This window comes from Pleurodeles waltl, chromosome 2_1, assembly GCF_031143425.1.
Source record: "Pleurodeles waltl isolate 20211129_DDA chromosome 2_1, aPleWal1.hap1.20221129, whole genome shotgun sequence".
Lineage (NCBI taxonomy): Eukaryota > Metazoa > Chordata > Amphibia > Caudata > Salamandridae > Pleurodeles > Pleurodeles waltl.
In genome coordinates this window covers 679,838,468-679,856,621 of record NC_090438.1, presented here as the reverse complement: position 1 = coordinate 679,856,621, position 18,154 = coordinate 679,838,468, and the positions used below count along the sequence as shown (strand labels likewise).

General features: G+C 40.5%; 1 protein-coding gene across 1 annotated transcript in view; it reads left to right on the top strand.

Annotated features, from left to right (window-relative positions):
- Window positions 1-1,457: 1,457 nt before the first annotated feature.
- The window catches only part of VAPA (VAMP associated protein A), a 180,930-nt gene continuing 164,233 nt past the window's right edge, over window positions 1,458-18,154 (top strand). The window contains exon 1 of the mRNA XM_069216505.1: window positions 1,458-1,794. Within this exon, the coding sequence (XP_069072606.1) occupies window positions 1,734-1,794 (61 nt within the window). The 5' untranslated portion in view covers window positions 1,458-1,733. The remainder of the gene's footprint in view (window positions 1,795-18,154) is intronic.

The following is an 18,154-nucleotide window of genomic DNA, read 5'->3' as shown; positions in this document are numbered from 1 at the left end:
CTTAAAAGTGTGTTTCACACAAATACCCTCGTTAACCAGGTTACTATGTAACGCGCTTGAACAGACTCATCCGGAAAATCTTCAACAGAGAGATTGTGCATGCGCACACCTTGCTCATGATGTACTGAGACGTGAGGCAATTCCAGCGCTGAACACACGGAGATCTCTATTCGCGCGCAGTCTGCCTTCAGTTGGGGCCGCACAACCAATTTCTGAAAATAAGGACACCAGGACGATCGCTGCGTCAGAACGACTCTCACCTTAATGGGAGAAAAAACGCTAGCAGATGGTGCAGTGTCCAGCCCGAAAATGGCCCGAATCCGAACGTGAGTTCCGAGGTGGCTCTTCAAGTACCGCTCGTCGCCAAAATATGTTACGATCAACGAAGAATTTTCCACACGATGAAAGTGTTCACTATGCGTTTATTTCTTCAAGTACAGAGCCACCTCCAAAGAGTGCTGACATCCGCCCCAACCGCCGTCTTCTCGCTCTTGTCAGCCGTCCTCCCCGTCATCCCCCAACATTCCAGCTTGACGTCATACTCCCACGAGCCCCGCATTCCACAATCCTACTCTCAAAGACCACACACCAGGTTCCAAACACAACATGTACGTAACCCAAAAAAGTGCAATTAACTGTGTAAAGTGCTCGACTTCTGCCAAGCGAAATCGCGCTAGTAAAATAGAGAAAAAGTAGTCCATGAGCCGGACAGAAAACAGCGAGCCTCGCATGTTTTCTGTACTTGGTTGATGTGCTCGAGGAGGGCTAGCCACCGGAAAAGGCATGACGTATGCATGCCTTCGACTAATGAAAGCAAGCAGATTTTAATAGGCAAGCCCACGAACCAATGAAAAACACTGCGTGACGTCGACAGGGCTATGATCCCTTTTCTAATACCTAAAGCGTCTTGCTGCGATACGCATGCGCGAGCGCATGCAACGCAGGCTCGACCCTAAAAAGGCACTTTTGCATGGTTGAAAAACACGAGATTGACAAGCTGTGGCACAAATTAAAAGCAGCCAAATGAGAGTGACAAAGAAACCCACCAATGGTAAGTAATTGGAGGTCTCCAAGCCCCTCTTTTGTGCTTAGCAAGAATATGTCTCACGACACACAGCACATGTGCTGTCTAGTGGCCTTGACCTAAAAAGAAACTCATGATGTAGCCACTGCAGAAAAATATAATTTATTAACATGAAAAGTATACACTGCTCTAAGAAACAGCAAATACAAGCTGGTATAAATAACTTATTTGCACTAGTGATAATATTCCTATCATAAGTGGCTCGGAAAAACATTTCGGAACAGATTATAGAAATATGCTGGAGGCACCGCTGGTATGCGGATTCCTCTTCTGATTTAGTACAGCGGATACTCACAAATGATGATGAAATTACGTCATCAGCTCAGCCTTTTTTCCCGTTTAGCCCCGCCCTCTGATTGAAATCTTGGCCCGACAGCGACGTTGACGTGCACGTTCTCACCGTGCGTCTCGAGTGCGCGCCCGAAGGGCTCCGGAAGGATGACGTCGAGGCACGTCGATCACCAAGGGCTGCGTGTGAACGCGCAGACCCTGTGTATGCTGTGTTGAATCAGTTTGCGAGCGGAGGGGCGAGCAGGGACCGGGAGGGGAGAAAGAGGAGCCCGTGCCCCCTGACAGCGCGCAGGCACTGCGGGCTTCCAGAGCGCCGCCCCTCCCTCTCGCCGGGACCCCCGCACCCCTCCCAAAAGCCATGGGGGGGAAACATGAACAGGTCCTAGTGCTTGACCCGCCCAACGACCTAAAATTCACAGGTAAGGCCAGGGGAAATCCCGGGAAAATATCTGTTCTGCTGGATGGACACTCTGCAAAGTCTATGCACACATGGGCTCTCTTTACCTACCTCCTCCTTCGGGGGTGTCACTGGGACTGTGTCCCGTAGCCGCCATTTTGGCATCATATTCCAGGCGGGGGCACCTCCTGCTCCCCAGGTAGGATGCGCTCCACACTCGTCGCCCCTCTGTGCTGCCGAAGCAAGTCTTGGCCTGGGGTTGCCAGAAGGGACGCTGCCCACTGCAGGGATCCTGCTCCTTCCCCACCGAGGCTGAGGCGCGTGTACTTCCCTTTAACCCTCTACCTGTCAGTGGCGCTTCTTTCCAATACGCCTTTACCCCCACTTAACCGGCCGGCTGTCACGGGTATCTCAGCGACTCACATTTCTCTGACTGATGGCGAGTCTGCATTGAGGATCGTGTATCGAACACCCACACACCCTCGCCACGAGCTCTTAGCTTTTCAGTCATCTCTGGTTTAAACTCACGTACGATTGACTGTCTGAAGCCCCTGAGCTCGCGGCAGCTTGTTTCTCATCTTTGGCACATGCCTTGTGGCTCCTGGATAGGTTCCGCCTGACTGCGAGGTCCGTCACGGTGCAGTGTGCCCCCAGTTCTGTAACAGGAAGTAACAGATTCACGTGTGACATGTATTTTAATACTAGGTAGGTTGTGGGTATGTTTGGTCTCTGAGTTCTTTGTATCCCTTGTTCTAGGTTCAGCTTGAGGATTACGGACGTATTAAGGAAATTATCATTTTTCTCTATTTAATGGCTGCGGCCGAATTTTTAGGTATGTTACTTTAGTGAAATGTCACACAGTGATATAGACACGAGGCACTTTCCAATCTTCTATTTCGCAAATTGCCGAATTTCACAAGTTTACATGCTCACTCTTAGTGCTTGTGTGCAGAAAGAAATAGCAACTGCGCCGCTTAAAGTCGAGTTACCAAGTCAAAAATTGCGTTCTGCAGACTTAATATTTTACCTGCTGAAATCTTAACTTCGTAAAGTGCACACTTTAAGCATTCTTAAGGGATAACAAATTAGTATTCCCAGAGTTGCGGTTTATACAGATGGCGTCAGCCCTCACTTACCAATAACGTCGCTAACAATTTCTTTCCATCGCACCCATTCATTTCTTAAATTGTTTTGTTATGTTGTGCCGAAAGTGGAAACATAGGCTTATGTTACCCTTTTTTCGGTCTAAAATTAGCTGGAGTATTTTTATTCTGCTAAAATTGTAGATATTAAGTACTTATAGTGGCTTACAGACAGCCGTATTCATCAATTGCTCTGTTATTGTCATTCATTTTTTTTTTCCCACACACATCGCATGGGACGGGTTCAGCCCACGTGCCATTGACTAAATTCACTGTAACTGACTTTCGTGTACAAGCAGCATGTCTACATACAAGTGGTTGTTTGAAGTGCCATGGTGATTTGACTGTCGATTTTTAAATGAGGTGTAATTGTTGCCTAACCCAAATGTTACATACATTATTCTATTTTGTAAATATTGCAGATTAACCCAGCGATCCCCTCCAGAATCCATTTTTATTGTTTAGTATGCCTGGGGCACACCTGAGTATATATTGTTTATTACATCTTTAGTTATAGTTTTTCTTTTTAGACAGTTACAGGATGAACAGAAAACGTATACACGCCGTCTTCTGGAATAATATGGAGAAAAAAAACAGAACACTGACTGTGGTCAGTTTCAATCTTGGAAATTATCCATTCTCCTCTCCAATTATTTCCCATAGTGTTGCGTTCCATCAGGTAGAATCCCTCCCACATCGTTGAATTGCCTCATGTCTGAAAGTCTGCTTGAAGTGGCAACGCATACTTCACACAGCACCGTCATGTTTATCAGGCAGTTTCGTATCGTTTGCAAGATGTTTGTAAACACCAATTTTGTAGTGCATGTTGTGTGTTTTTTTTTTTATTTTTATTTTTTTTGGTCCAGCTGTCTTCTCTTCATTCAGAAATGTAGAAACACTGTGGTTAGTAATACTGTGCTTTCGGGGTGTCTTACTACTTGCCTTAAAAGGCAGTATGTCTAGTTTTGGTTACAGGTAGCCATGTAGTAGTTTGATGTGTTCTCCAAATGTAAAGGAACAAAGCAACTGATTATGGTGAAAGGTGTAGATTTGTTGACTGTGTTGGCCTAAATTTGTGTTTATATTTTATGTAAAGGGGTCATTGTTTACAGTTTAATGGCCAGAGACACGCGAAAGATAGGTATCCTTTCCAAAAAAGTGACATGTCGGCTGAAAAATTGAAGACCACGATATAAAATTAGGACCTGTGACGTTTGCAAGAGCAAATTGTATTGATTGCCGAAAAAAACGCAAGGTTTGAACAGTAGTTTTAAATGTAACCAAAGTGAGCTAATATGATTTCCCTTGTGAGTTTCTTTTTGTGGGTAACACGAGTGGTTAACAATCGCAAAGTCCTATTTGTGTGGGATTTCACAAACATTTGCACGGTTTGCAACTCAGTTTATTTTCTAATCTTGAAAATACATGGAGACTGTTAGTGGCGCTGTAAGTTATTAGATACAGATTGTGGGAGCAGTGAAGGTGGGGAAAAGTGCCCCCTATGGTGTATGTGAACGATTTTGTCATACTGGAAAAAAGTATTTTTTATACGAAGTAAAAAAAGGATTATTGAAGATGCACTTGTTTATTTACGAACTACTCACGTTCGTTATCTGCTTTGTGGGAAGAAGTCCGTTTGGATGAACCAGGCTTGGCATCTATGAACACAGTATTTTCACTGCCAGTCTGTTCGGGCTTTGGTGAATTGGGGAAAACGTTGTACATGATTGCCACCTGTAACTCTAAATCAACACACAAACATTGCTCCACTTTCTCTTGGTAGCGTTCGAATACTCATATTCTCTCTGTGTGTGACATATTTCTTAGAACCGTATGCATATTCGTTTGATTCCGGTGTATTGATCCAGAAGGACATTATCACAATTGGTATGCCTTTAGGTCTCCCTGCTTAACAAAAACAGTTTTCGCACAGTACAAAGCTTTAATCAGAACATACATTTCAGTTTCACCTACCCTTCTCTCTGCTAAATATTTAGAGCTGCTGAAGTTCAAAAGTAGTTCGCCTCAGCTGTGATCTGAAGATTTCTTCATGGCTGTATGCATCCTGCCCACTCTGCTTCCATCATCCTGGTATTGAGAGCTGTGTCAGTAGGTGGTGCACGTTGTACAGTGTTCTAGGCAGGCATGGGGCATGCTTGAAATAAGCTTCTTTCAGTGCTTGTGCTTTATTTGGGTGTTGGTACAACATAGTTTTGTTTTTACTCCTAATTTTCTAAGTAATGCATAATTAAGAATTAAGTTATGCTTTCCAGCTAGCATTGAGACTACAAGGTGTACTGTGTAAACCTTAGCCACATCCACAATATTCAGGCTGTTTTGGCATTGTAATTAGAGATTCCTTGTTTGTGCCATACCATATTAATTGTATGATGGTACCTTCAAACAACACAGCGCGTTGAGTACCTCTGGGTGATTAGTGCTTTATTGATTGCTTGTGGATGGTTAGATGTATATCGTCCTTATTTGAAGCAAGTAAATTCTGCATTCATGGAAAGTTGTGCCCCCAAAGTGAGCGAGGTTTGCATAATGCACAGACCAGCGGCCCTAGCAGAGGGAACAGGGTGCAGCCTTGTTTTTGTGCTTACATGCATCTCATTTAAGGTTGATATTGACTTGATCTGTCTATCCCTAGCCACGAGCTTTGGATGTAGTAGTGCACATTGTGATTGTTTATTCATACTTGAGAGTATTTTATCTAACTGCTCTTTTGAAAGTGTGTAACTTTAATTTCACCTGGCCTTATATGCATAGTGTGCTTCATTATCCAGGTCCAAGACCACTTTTTCGTTTTTTCCCTCCCTTTTGGTGTCCTCTTCTCTTTTTTTTTTTTTTTTTTAAATTTAGTTTTTAATTATTGCTTATTTTAATGAAGTCTGCTGAATCTCCCTTTGGTAATCCCAGAAACCGTTATGTTATTCAGTAATATACAAGGCTGTAACTAACAATCTGTTCATTGATGTAAGAAGTAAAGATGGTACAGGGGGTTGATAATTTGATATCAAGCCTGCCACATATGCTGTTTATATTATGTTAATAGTATGCACATTTACCATAGAAATGACTGAGCAGTGACCAAAAAAGTTATAATTTGAAATTATTTACACAAAGACGAGTGGAGCTGAGAGTGGGTGGATGAAGGGACTTGTGTATGGTACAAATAACTCAACACTAAGTTAACAATACGTTAGAATGGGGATGTTCGGTTAAGTTTAATTTAATACATTGTATTGATGAATGATGGTCGAGTGCTTTGCAATAAACGTCTTATGTACCGTTTGAATTTATCTTATGACTATGAATGGATCACTCCAGCGTAAACATTAAGGGTGTGCTACAGTAGCACATGCAAAGGTGTAGTGTGTACCAAATTCTGCACCTAGTTCATCTTGGTTGTACCCTATACAAAAACATTTACAACTTTATTCCTAATTCTGGTTTATGCATGCAGAATTTCCACTGGCCAGTCTGCAGTTGGCTTATATGTCCATAATTCTTCTTTGGGTTCTGTGTGAATCCCCTGAGGGAGCAGCAAACCTAATATTAGTCCTATGGGGGCAAATTTCTTACTTTCGAAGCTATATTCTGGTACTGGCATAAAGAGCTCTAATTCCTTCAGGCCAGGTCCAGTTTGTATAAAACCGCAAAAAATCTGTTGATTTTAGGTCATGTAAGTGTTAACTTTTTTAATAGGTCCTTGTACTTTGTGGTTTCATTGAGTTGCCTTTAAGATGAACATCAGGACCTAAACATGTAAGCAAGCCTAATGGCAGAGCACTTGCAACTAGGGGTATGTGAAATTGCCCTATTTTGTTTTAGTGCAATGAAACAAATTGGAAAACTGGCATTTGACGCTATATTTTATCATGAAATGCGTTCTACTGTCCGTTTTTAATGCGAGGATGCATTGTGTCTTATAGCTGCTCACATTTTGTTTGTTCATGTTCTTACAATGCCCTCATGCTTAATTATTTTGCTAGGAATTGAACACATACTCAGCGTGGTGTAATAGCGTAAATTCGTGTAAGAGAGGCATAACACGAGGTTATGCCAGTGTACCTTAAACTTTGTCCAGCCTACTTATAATATGATCAGTGTAACGGAAACATTTGCGCTGTCTTAATTTTTCTTTAAAAACGTTGGAAAGTACGCTAGTAGAATACGATGTTGATATTTTCGAGTTACTCCAGCTTTGTGATTTATCGATTTCATTGACTTCTTAAAAAAAAAAAAAAAAAAAAAAAAAAATCCTATGGCCTGTAATTTTTTCAGGCTTCCACCACGTTTAATTATTGGTACCATGCAGTGTCTCTTTTTGCAGTCCAAGTATTGCCTTTCATGCATTACTTAAAATCCGATCGGTCGAGCCTGGGGTAAAAAATAGCTCACTGATGTCCTTACCACTCGTTGCCTTATAGATCGGTCTGATGCCAAAATTAGTCTTGGTTTTTGTATACTCGAGTTTTAAACTCCTTAAATGTCCTCCAGCTTGCTTACTAGTGTTTGTCTTGATACCTCATCGTTAAACGCCTCTTTACCCTGCTTAGATTGCCAGCAAGGCTATCAGACGTACTCTTATTGAATCTTAACACATTTCGCTCAGAGAATAAAAGGCTCTTGAATTAAAGTAACAATATGAAGACGTTTACAATATCATTGTTCTTTGGGCGTGTTGGGCTGATTTTTCGATTCAATTTGGGTTGGAAAAGACAATTTTTAAAGTGACATTGTTTTGCAAATGAGAACTGGTTATCTGATCCGAGTTGTAATACTTACAAGCATTGAATTCTTTAGTGCACTTTTGTTTTTAATGTGCCCGATTTTATGTGGATCTGCTTCTATTGAATTTGTAAAAGCTCACAGTTTGAATTAATTATGCCAGCCATTTGTTCCTTTCTGTCAGAGGGACAATAAACACATGGTGTCTTGTTTTCCTAAAAGCAGGACTTTATTTCTGCTGTTAAATTTAGTGACCATGTGACTGACTGACTGCCATGGAATTCTGAGAATGAACTGCGACTATAATTCTCTTCTTCCAGTGCATCCGTTTTGTAGGGAATGACCCGAAAACAAATTGTATATTAGGCTTCGTTGCCAAAGAGACACTTTTAATTTTTTTATTTTTTATTTTGTCAATAAATTCAAACCCACTAGTTAGATCTCTTGTTTTATTTTCCGCACAAGGCACATTCACTTGGTAGCACAGGCTTCTTCTACCTGTGCTGTCCCAGAATTTGTTTGATGTGCTACATGTTTATTTTGACGTGTTGTGGTGGCTCCTCTGCGCCACTCTTTTTATAATGTCTCATTCTTGGGGAAAAAAGGTCTCCTTTTCCCACTACAAACGATTCTGTAGTATCGCCGCATACAATCCAAGCAGTCCATCATAGAAATGTTTTTAAGTAGTTTATTCCATAACATAGGAATCCATCCATCATCTCATCGCACTAATACAAGAATGAGCATTTCCTTAGTATCTCCACCTCTTTAGTGAGTAAACATTCTCAAAACATAGTGACCTAATATTTCACCATTAATATTAACAACACAGAATACCACAGATTCTTCCTGTTTCAGTAACTAAATTGGTGTTGAGGTACACTGAGTTTGTCGAATCAGACTTTGAACTTCACATCAGTAATTGGCCACAATACAGAATAGGACTTTTGTTTGGAAGTTTTTATTTTTTATTTGTAGTTATCTTTGGATGAACATTTTTCTTCTGCTTCAAATTCTGTGTTGAAATTTTCTGGAAATGTTTGATTAAAACAGTAATTTACAGAGGCAGACTCCTTTTGTTTAGTCTTATACAATATCCCTTCATTTCCACCACATGGATGGAAGCAGCAGAGGTTAGAAAGCTGGCCACCTAACTCTCCAGTATGCCTGTGTGCCACAATTTGCTTTAAGCAAGTCTTCCTCCCCATTGTAGCAGGCACATCTAACCTGATTGCTTCCTTTCCTTCTCACAGTCCCTGGTTGCTTGTACCATGCCACAGTTGCCTAGCTTCTGAAATAAATCTGACCCTAAAATAATCACCAGGTACTGCCTTCTGTTAATTCTTTTACTTAATAGCTAAATCCTTGAGAGGGAGGTGACAAGACTACCTCATTAGTATGTCGAACTGAGACACCCCTTCCTTGACCAACATTCAAATTTCTGCCTCTCTAGGCTCAGATATTCCATGTTTTTTAATACGAGGGAATAGGTCCTTTTTTTTTCCAGACTAGGTCAACAAAACTGCATTTTATTCTCCAGATCTTTCCGCCACTGACGACACTCTAGCTCAAACTATCCTTTTTGAGAGACCTTAAAACTGAGCTGGCATTTTATGACCCTTGTTGCAGTAGATAGTTTTATTTTTTTCACTTTCACTGTCAAAAAAGCATAACATTCATGACACTTGCTCTGCAGCAGTTGTAGAACCCCCTCTCAGCTCTTCCTACAGTACTAAGTGACCTGGCAGATGTATACTGCTGACTTTCAATCCTTTCCAGTTTAACACGCTAGAAATCACCAACCAGCATTACGTGTGCCACAACCATGTGTTTCACTGGGTGATGGAGAACTTCCTGAATGTGAATGATGCCAAGGCTGATATCTTTCAAGCTTTCAACCACACCACCAACTCATTAAAAATATGGAACTGGGATACATTATAATGTCGGCCTCTTCACTTCCTAAGTTAGTGCTTGGGCCAAGTGTATAAAAGTGTAGTTCTCTTCTATACTCCTACTGATGAGTCTCAGTTAAACGCCCATGTCCTGGCATGGCTCGATTATTGTAGCATCATTTACGCTGGCCTCCCACAAAAACTTAATTTCCGAGTACCCACAGCTTCAGAACCATGCTGCCAGAATTTGTCTAAACTTTATACACACCAGTGGACACAATTCAGACTGGAGACTCACAATTTTTAAAGATGGCTTTAATTTAGCTTTCTTCCGTCTGGAATTGGCCCCCATTTTAATTCAAGTTATCAGGGAAAATGTAGCAGCGAAATCAACTTGAGTAGTTGTGCCCTCTGGCGTGCCCCGTGGTGCCATTTGGGCTGATGTTTGAGCATGGAACGCACGCTCGGTGTTAAATCAGAGCATAAGCAGCGCAGCATGCCTATTTTTCCCCAAATAACAAAGTTTTTATGTGACTGTGGAATTCCTCGGTGTCAAATTCTGTGAGTTCCTCCCACCCTTAATTAGATCCCTTTACTCATTTACACCCTTTCAATTAACCAGTGATCATCCAATTGGATGACAGTCTGATGAAAATCACTGGCTTGCAGTCATAGTTCCAGATTTCTTTTTTTTAATGTCCTGTGCTCTTCTACTTTAATTTTTAACACAGAATACACTTTTGATCCCTGCAATACACTTTGCCCTCTGTTTGTAGAGGTCACAGTTTTGGAAAGGGATTTATTGGGAGTTATCTCTGCCTCTACAGGGTCTTGAGACCAGAGGTCAAGGAATGAAAAGACAGATGATGATCCTCTGCCTATCTTTTCTACCTGTGCCCGATATCTAAAGATTTAGAAAGGTGGCATGAGGAGTCCTCCTATAAGATTATCAGTAGAGTCTTCGGTAAAGTTGACAAAGATGTGTTGCTGTATGATCTTAGATCACAACCCTTCCCTAAAAAAAACTCCAGGTTACCGTAACCTTAGTACCCCTGCCCTTACAAATGATGTAGGTCTGGCCTTAATTCTGTTTGGGAGTTCCAGGTTGGGGGGTATACATATATCATTTTAAAATGTTTTTAACATTTTAAAAAAAAATTTTTTTTTTTACCCTTTTGTTGGAAGGGGTGTACCCCTATCCCTTTCGTTTTTAATTTACTCCACCCCCCTTTACCACTACCCACCCATAACTCTAAATGCATCCTTACCTCCCTTTACCACTGCCCACCCCTAACCCTAAAATTACTCTTCCATCCCTTCACCACTATGCACCCCCAATCCTACAAATTGTACCTGCTTCCCTTTACCACTGCGCAACTCTTAACGCTAAAATTACGTCCGTTTGCAAATTATTAAAAATGTTACATAATTATTGAAAAAAAACAGGAAAGTGATGTTATGTTACATTTTAAACTTAAAAAAACACTGAAATTCACTAGTTACAGTTTACTGAGTTAACGTGAAGTTGTGCCCCCATCATGTTCAGGGTTTTTCTCTGATGTCATTTGAGACGTTATCAGTGATGTTATTAAGCATGTCGTGTGATGCAGTCTGTGAGGTCACCAGTGGAGCATGATGAGGGCACAAATTCTAGTTAGTTCAGTGATCTACAATTGGTAAATTTCAGTTTGTTAAAATTTTGTTTTGTTAGTTTTTTTTAGTTTTAAATGTTAACATTTTATCTGACATACTATGTCAGGTTATAACCTTTGTTTTTCAGTGAATTTGAGTGTTTTTTATTTTGTTTTTTATTTTAAATGTATGGTAATATATTACCATACCTAACTCTAACCTCACTTTAACTTTTATTTACCATAAAGTAATATCTTATTACAATTTCAGAGCCTCACTGTGTCAGTCCTGTGGCCATGCATGGAGTGGAGTTGGGTGCAGGGTTTCACTCCACAATTTTTTTGTTGTAAACATGTATCCCAGTTCCTCAGGATCACACAGTTAGCCCCTCACAACTTTTCATTTTTTTTTTCTTCAAACTTTTGAGGGTGAAGGGTGTCTCCACAAGGGCCAATGGGTCATGATAACCCTGCCCTGCCTCTCATGTCCTTTTTTTGAGGACCTTTTCGGTCAGGGGATCAAGTCTAGAGTCCTGTAATGGCAGCTGCAGCATTTCTTGGTGCAGTGAGCCAATTGGAGCACTTGCTTGAGAAAAAAAAAAAAAAGCCCCCTCAGTCAATCAGGCGGCTAGAATTTTTGAATTTCAGCCCAGAAGCCTAGATAGCTCTAAATGTTGAACCTTATCCTCTCAAAAACAACTAAACGATTCACAACTAAACAATTTAAATCAAATCACAAAAAGCACGCTTTCTGGGTAATGATCTAGCTTTCTGCCAAATGTTTTGTAATCGGTTTAGCCTACTTGGCTAGAGCTCTGCTCAAAAATCAATATTGAAGTGTGTGGGGAAAATTGTGTTTTGGGACACTCCCTTTTTTCATCCCCTACTTGATGGATCACCCCGAAACCTTTCAGGAAGGAGCTGAGGTGAATGAACTATGAAGATTAATCTAACAGTGCCGCAGTTATTAGTGAGACAAAAAAACGACTTCCTAAGGTAACCAGGTCCTAGCTATAACTACATAGTGGCGGCCTCCATTGTGTTGTTCATTTATTCATATATGTGCTTCCCTGCTGGTTTGGGGGACCAGTATGTAACCTCCCCATACTGACCTCACTCAGGATGCAGGCACTGAAAATATACCTGTTTGCGTCTTGCACAAATGTTTGCGTGGCACACTGAATTGGCAGATGGGTGGTGTATTTACTTGATATAAATAAATAGCAATGGGGCAGAACAAAATGGAGCACATTTGAAGAGACTGGGTGGTTTATTGTATCTTATGATCTGAAATGAGAACTAGGGAGCCAGTAATATGCTTCTTCTAAAGTGCTGTTAATAACTTGTCCTCTAAGGACACAACTCCCTAGTTTTGTTTGTTTTCTGGAAAGTTCTTTCAAAAGCGGCATGTGAAGCCTATTGTCTGTTTTTTTGGCAGCTCTTATACTTGTTCATTGAGTAACACTGAACCTGCAAGTGGGTTCAGGTGTGGGTAACTGTGCTGCATCACTAGTATTTTAAATGACCATAAGATAAATGGGTTCAGGAATGGGAAGGAGCAATCGAAAAAGGCTACAAATGTGCCAGTACCTAGCCAATCGCTACTGTTAGAATACAGTTAATAAAAGCCTGTCCCACACTGAAGGTTATCCGTATCCCCATATGTGATAGTTTCTAAAGAAAATAAGGTGTATAATGCTGTACACGTGCTTTCTGACAGGCCTGCACGAATAGAAAGTGCTTCATAAATAATATATTTGATAACTGCAATTAGTGCGCTGTGTGGGTTTGAGTTTCTAATGTTGTCGTGCTCTGCTTACATGTGCTTTGCTCGCTTTAGTGTTGTACGGGCAAGAGTATTAAGTGGCAAATTCACCAACCCACAACTGTGCAATGTGTTTTTTGTTGTTATTCTTGGAGTTGCTATAAAACCACAGAAAAAAATCTTTGAATAGGACTGTTGTAAGGATATATTTTTGTTAATAGTAATTATGAGCTGCAACAAAAGCAGCGGTGGGCTTGACGGTTATTTTTATTTTTTTAAGATCGTGGTACATTGTAAAAGACCGCAACCACCTTTGGCGAGTGGTAGCATGTTTAAACTTACCTTCTTGTAATCCCTTCAACTCAGCTATGCAGCGCCTCGCTCCAGTTTACTGAAATGTATAAGGAAGTAAAGCAAGATTACAAATACTTAAAAAAAAAAATAATAAAAAAAAATCTCAGCTAAATGGTTTAAATGCTCCTGGTTATAGTGTACCTTCTAAATAGTTTATGAATCATTTTAGATTAACCTTGTATCCCTTTTTCTCTTTCTTAAAGTGCAAGTACATCAAAATAATTTAAGAATTCCAGGACCCGTGTCGCCTCCATCGGGGCCACAGGTATTGCTTTTAACATGGTACATTGTTTGTTTTTTAGATTTATCCAGCGCTTACTACCGATCCCACATTTTGTTGTGTTCTATGTGTTGTAGGTGCAGCACTATTGTAGTTGGCATACTGATTAAGTTGCATGCAATTTCTAATTTAAAGGAAAAATAGTTAATTGTTATTGAGGCCAATACTTTTGTTACGTGTGGGCTTGCGGTCCTAATTGTTTCTCTGTGATTGAAGGATTTAGAGGAAAAGTGTTTGTTGTCTTTGTCCTAGTACAATGTGTTATTGGATGGTGGCAGTATTGGAGAATATGGGTATTTAGGTCCACATCTACAAAGATTTTTGTTTTGGGTTTGCGTCCCCGTGTTGACGTGGAGCCGATGATTGCAAATCCTTTCCCTTGAACGCCTACACCACCTGGTGTCTAAGATTGACAATGTGGGAGGCGGTAGTCTTTTAGTTAGGCAATCTGTTTGCATTTCTTACCTGTACTAACTGATCTTCAATGTACATGTTGTTACACTACTTGGATTGAGCATTAAAGCAGGTTGATAGTACAAACTACTCCCCCCGTATTGTCTCAACGATTAGGGCTTTCCATGAATATTAGGGCTTCATATTTGCTGCCCCAAATGTTCATGACCACTCTTGCTCATTGGAATTGGGGTGGAATTTCTTGGCCTCTGTTACCGTGGGAATTCACAGAAAGAAATTGGGTAACTGGTTTTGGGGATGGAAGCTCCCCTTGGGCAACAACCATAATCCTTGTCTGGGTGAACCACAAAAGCCACCTTTGCTTAACCCTCTGGTAGCTTGGCACTAAAGCAGTTAGCCTTGTCTCGGAGACTATATATAATATATTTCTGAAGCACACAAACAATACTAAATTGAAAACACAACTTTAGAAAAATCTCACTCATTTAGAAAAATAAAGTACATTTGGATAAATAAAATGCTAGAACTACAAAAATGCTGCCATTAGAAATAGAGATACAGTTTTAACATTTTCAGTGAAAAGTGTCTAAAAGCACAAACTGCCATGTGCGGTCATCTCTTTGTGCTAGAACAGGGGAAAGCCACAAGTTCCAGCCAACCTTGGTGGTGCACAAGTCACTATATGAACCAGGTTAGTCCAGCTAAAAATCTACCTTCTAAGCCTGGTGTGAAGAGTTTTTTGTTCCTGTTGGAGAGTGCTGCAAGGAGTAGGCTGACCATTGCAGGCAATTGTCGCTGTATCATAAAGAGCAAGTCGGTTGTCACAGACAGTCGTTGCCTTTGTACGAATAGGTGGTCGGGCGTTGCAGACGGTTGTTGCTGTAGCTTTGCATTGGTGGACATCGCAGGCTATTGTTGCATGAACTTCAGGTCTCTTGGCATGGTCTAGAGTGGAGTAACAGTAGCACATTTGGGAGTGCAAGTAAATAAAGCCTTGTCTTAGTCAATAAGTATTTATGCAGTACACAGAATCTGGTGAGATTGTAAGCAAACATCTGTTAGTCTAACAATTAGCTCTATGCCCTACGTATGTTTGAAATTGATAAGCATGAGTTTTAAGAAACATGTAGTTGTTGGGCATAGATGTAGAATGAAAGCACTGGGGAAACTAGAGTCCTAAGGGACTTAGGTGATCTGTCTGACAAAATTGCGTGATGCAGCTCACTCTCCTAACCTGGCAGAAAACATATTACTGCTTAACTTCGGCTGACAGCTACACTTATCCTACCAATCATTCAGTTTGGTATGTGCCAAGTATTGAACATGGCTCACAATCCAGAAATAACATGGCTGCTACACGACCTAAGATCTTGAATAGACGACTTTGAACATGGTTGAGTGCCAGCTCAGGACCTCTCTTGGGTGAAAACACGATTGCTTGTTGCCCCATGGTGCGCGTTATTTCATCTGTGCTGGTTGTAGAAAAACGGCCACCCTTCCTGGAATTACAGAAAACTGATCACCGCTGAGGTTCCCTTTTTTCAACAGATATATTTATAGTGTGGTACTAGAAAATAGCATATGTTATAATCGGGCATGTCATAAACAATATCTGAGAAGAGCCACCGTGGGCTTTCAATAGTAAAGGGTAAAATTAGGAGGGTAAAAACAATAAGTCCTATTAGTTTTTGAAAATCGGATGATAAACTAGAAATTTTAAACACTTTTAATAGAGATGCATATACGGTGAAAACAATATAAATAAACTATATGCCTATGTTAAAAGTAGGAAATCCCGTTGCCTGTCCAGAAACCATACCGAAATGCTTATATTTAAAAAAAAAAAAGAAAAAAAGTGTATTGCAAAAACACGAGGAAGGACTTAGACTAGGAAGAGCACATGTACTTAGTTCATGCTCAAGTGAAGAGCTAACACAAGAAAGGAAGGTACGGTTCTGGGAGCTAAGCGATGGAAAGATTGCAAATTAGAGTGACAACGATGACAACTAGTGGTATTCTGTGGTGCCAAACCGTGCGTTTAATTTAGACTACAGCCTTAAACCCAGGTCCTAGGTCTGTGGGCATTGAGGGGGTTGACCAGAGGGGCCCCTTTAAGCTGCTGGTGGCCAATCCATGCTGCTTTCGAACTTTGCTTTACTGATTTTTGTATATACATAGTCTCAAACTGATGAATAGACTTACATTAAACCAGGCAGAGGCACTTGAATCAATAACGTTATTTTTACATGTCAAGTTTGGTGTAGTTCCGTTACGCCGTTTTTCTGTACCAAGGAGAAAAGAATCATATGGGAGTTAAAATGGGAAATATCACATTTTGGACTTTGCCCTGTTTTTAGTGCACAGATAAACTGACACAAAGAACCTAAAGTGGATGCAATATTTTTGGATAGTTTTGTTCAGATTTGTTGACGTGTTAGTTTTTAAGGAAACACAAAAATGTCTTTCCAATGTAATTCATATGTGCGCTAACCCCACCTATAGAGACCCTATTGCTAACTCCTTAAAGTGTATACATTGTAAGTGTACTTACAGAGCGCTTACAACCCCTGTCGAGGCAATAAGTACTTCCTTGGCGAGTAGCACGCCACTCCGGAACCCCAGATTAGTAGTTAGTAGAATCATTTTTTTTTGTTTTTTTTTTTGCTTGTGCATTAGTTGTCAGGATTGTGCTCTTGATGACTTGTGCATTCAGTAGAGTTTGGGGGTACTGATAGAATGATATTAGTAGATTTAAAAAGGGGATGTAGTGAGTTGTTTTTTTCTTAAGTAATAGGTCTGTGTACCTATAAGTTTGGCATGGCAAAATGCATTAGGTCTCGCATTTACGAAAGTTAGAGGTATTGGCGCAGAAAGTGGGATTTTTTTTGTTTTTGTTTGTAGTATGCATTGTAATGGTGATATTTGCAAAGTGCTGTTGCCATTCGTATGACCTTGCAGTGCTGGAGAACCAGATAATAGGAAATAGGTTATGAGAAGGGCTGGGGGGAAGATGAGTTACATGCAGGCTGTGGTAAAAAAAAAGAAAAAAAAAACATCCTGGAAAAAACAAACACCTCTAGAGAATGCAAGATTAAGTTACGCATGTGAAATGTAAGTAGGAGCAACATGTTAATATTAATGTTTTTATGCATGAAATAAGCTGGCGCAAAAAGCCTGCAACATTTACTGTTGTAATGTGCACAATCCAGGGAAATGGTGCAGTAGAACAGGGTGTCCCTTGAGACCTCTTTTGGCTGCGTAAGGTACTGCACCCTGCAATCTTGGATTTAACACATCCTCAATGACTTTCGGGCACTGTGCTGAAAAATGAAGCGGGCGCCTGTTTTGACTAAAGTTTTACGCTGTGCATTCAGGTTATGAGGGGAGACGAGAGTAAAGTTGCTTGGGGGAAAAAAAGTACAAGTTTGCGCTATATGTAACTTCATGTACTGATGTAAAGTGCTCTCCAAACGAGTTTGTTCTACAGGGAGTGCAGAATTATTAGGCAAGTTGTATTTTTGAGGATTAATTTTATTATTGAACAACAACCATGTTCTCAATGAACCCAAAAAACTCATTCATATCAAAGCTGAATATTTTTGGAAGTAGTTTTTACTTTGTTTTTAGTTTTAGCTATGTTAGGGAGATATCTGTGTGTGCAGGTGACTATTACTGTGCATAATTATTAGGCAACTTAACAAAAAAAATATATATACCCATTTCAATTATTTATTATTACCAGTGAAACCAATATAACATCTCAACATTCACAAATATACATTTCTGACATTCAAAAACAAAACAAAAACAAATCAGTGACCAATATAGCCACCTTTCTTTGCAAGGACACTCAAAAGCCTGCCATCCATGGATTCTGTCAGTGTTTTGATCTGTTCACCATCAACATTGCGTGCAGCAGCAACCACAGCCTCCCAGACACTGTTCAGAGAGGTGTACTGTTTTCCCTCCTTGTAAATCTCACATTTGATGATGGACCACAGGTTCTCAATGGGGTTCAGATCAGGTGAACAAGGAGGCCATGTCATTAGATTTCCTTCTTTTATACCCTTTCTTGCCAGCCACGCTGTGGAGTACTTGGACGCGTGTGATGGAGCATTGTCCTGCATGAAAATCATGTTTTTCTTGAAGGATGCAGACTTCTTC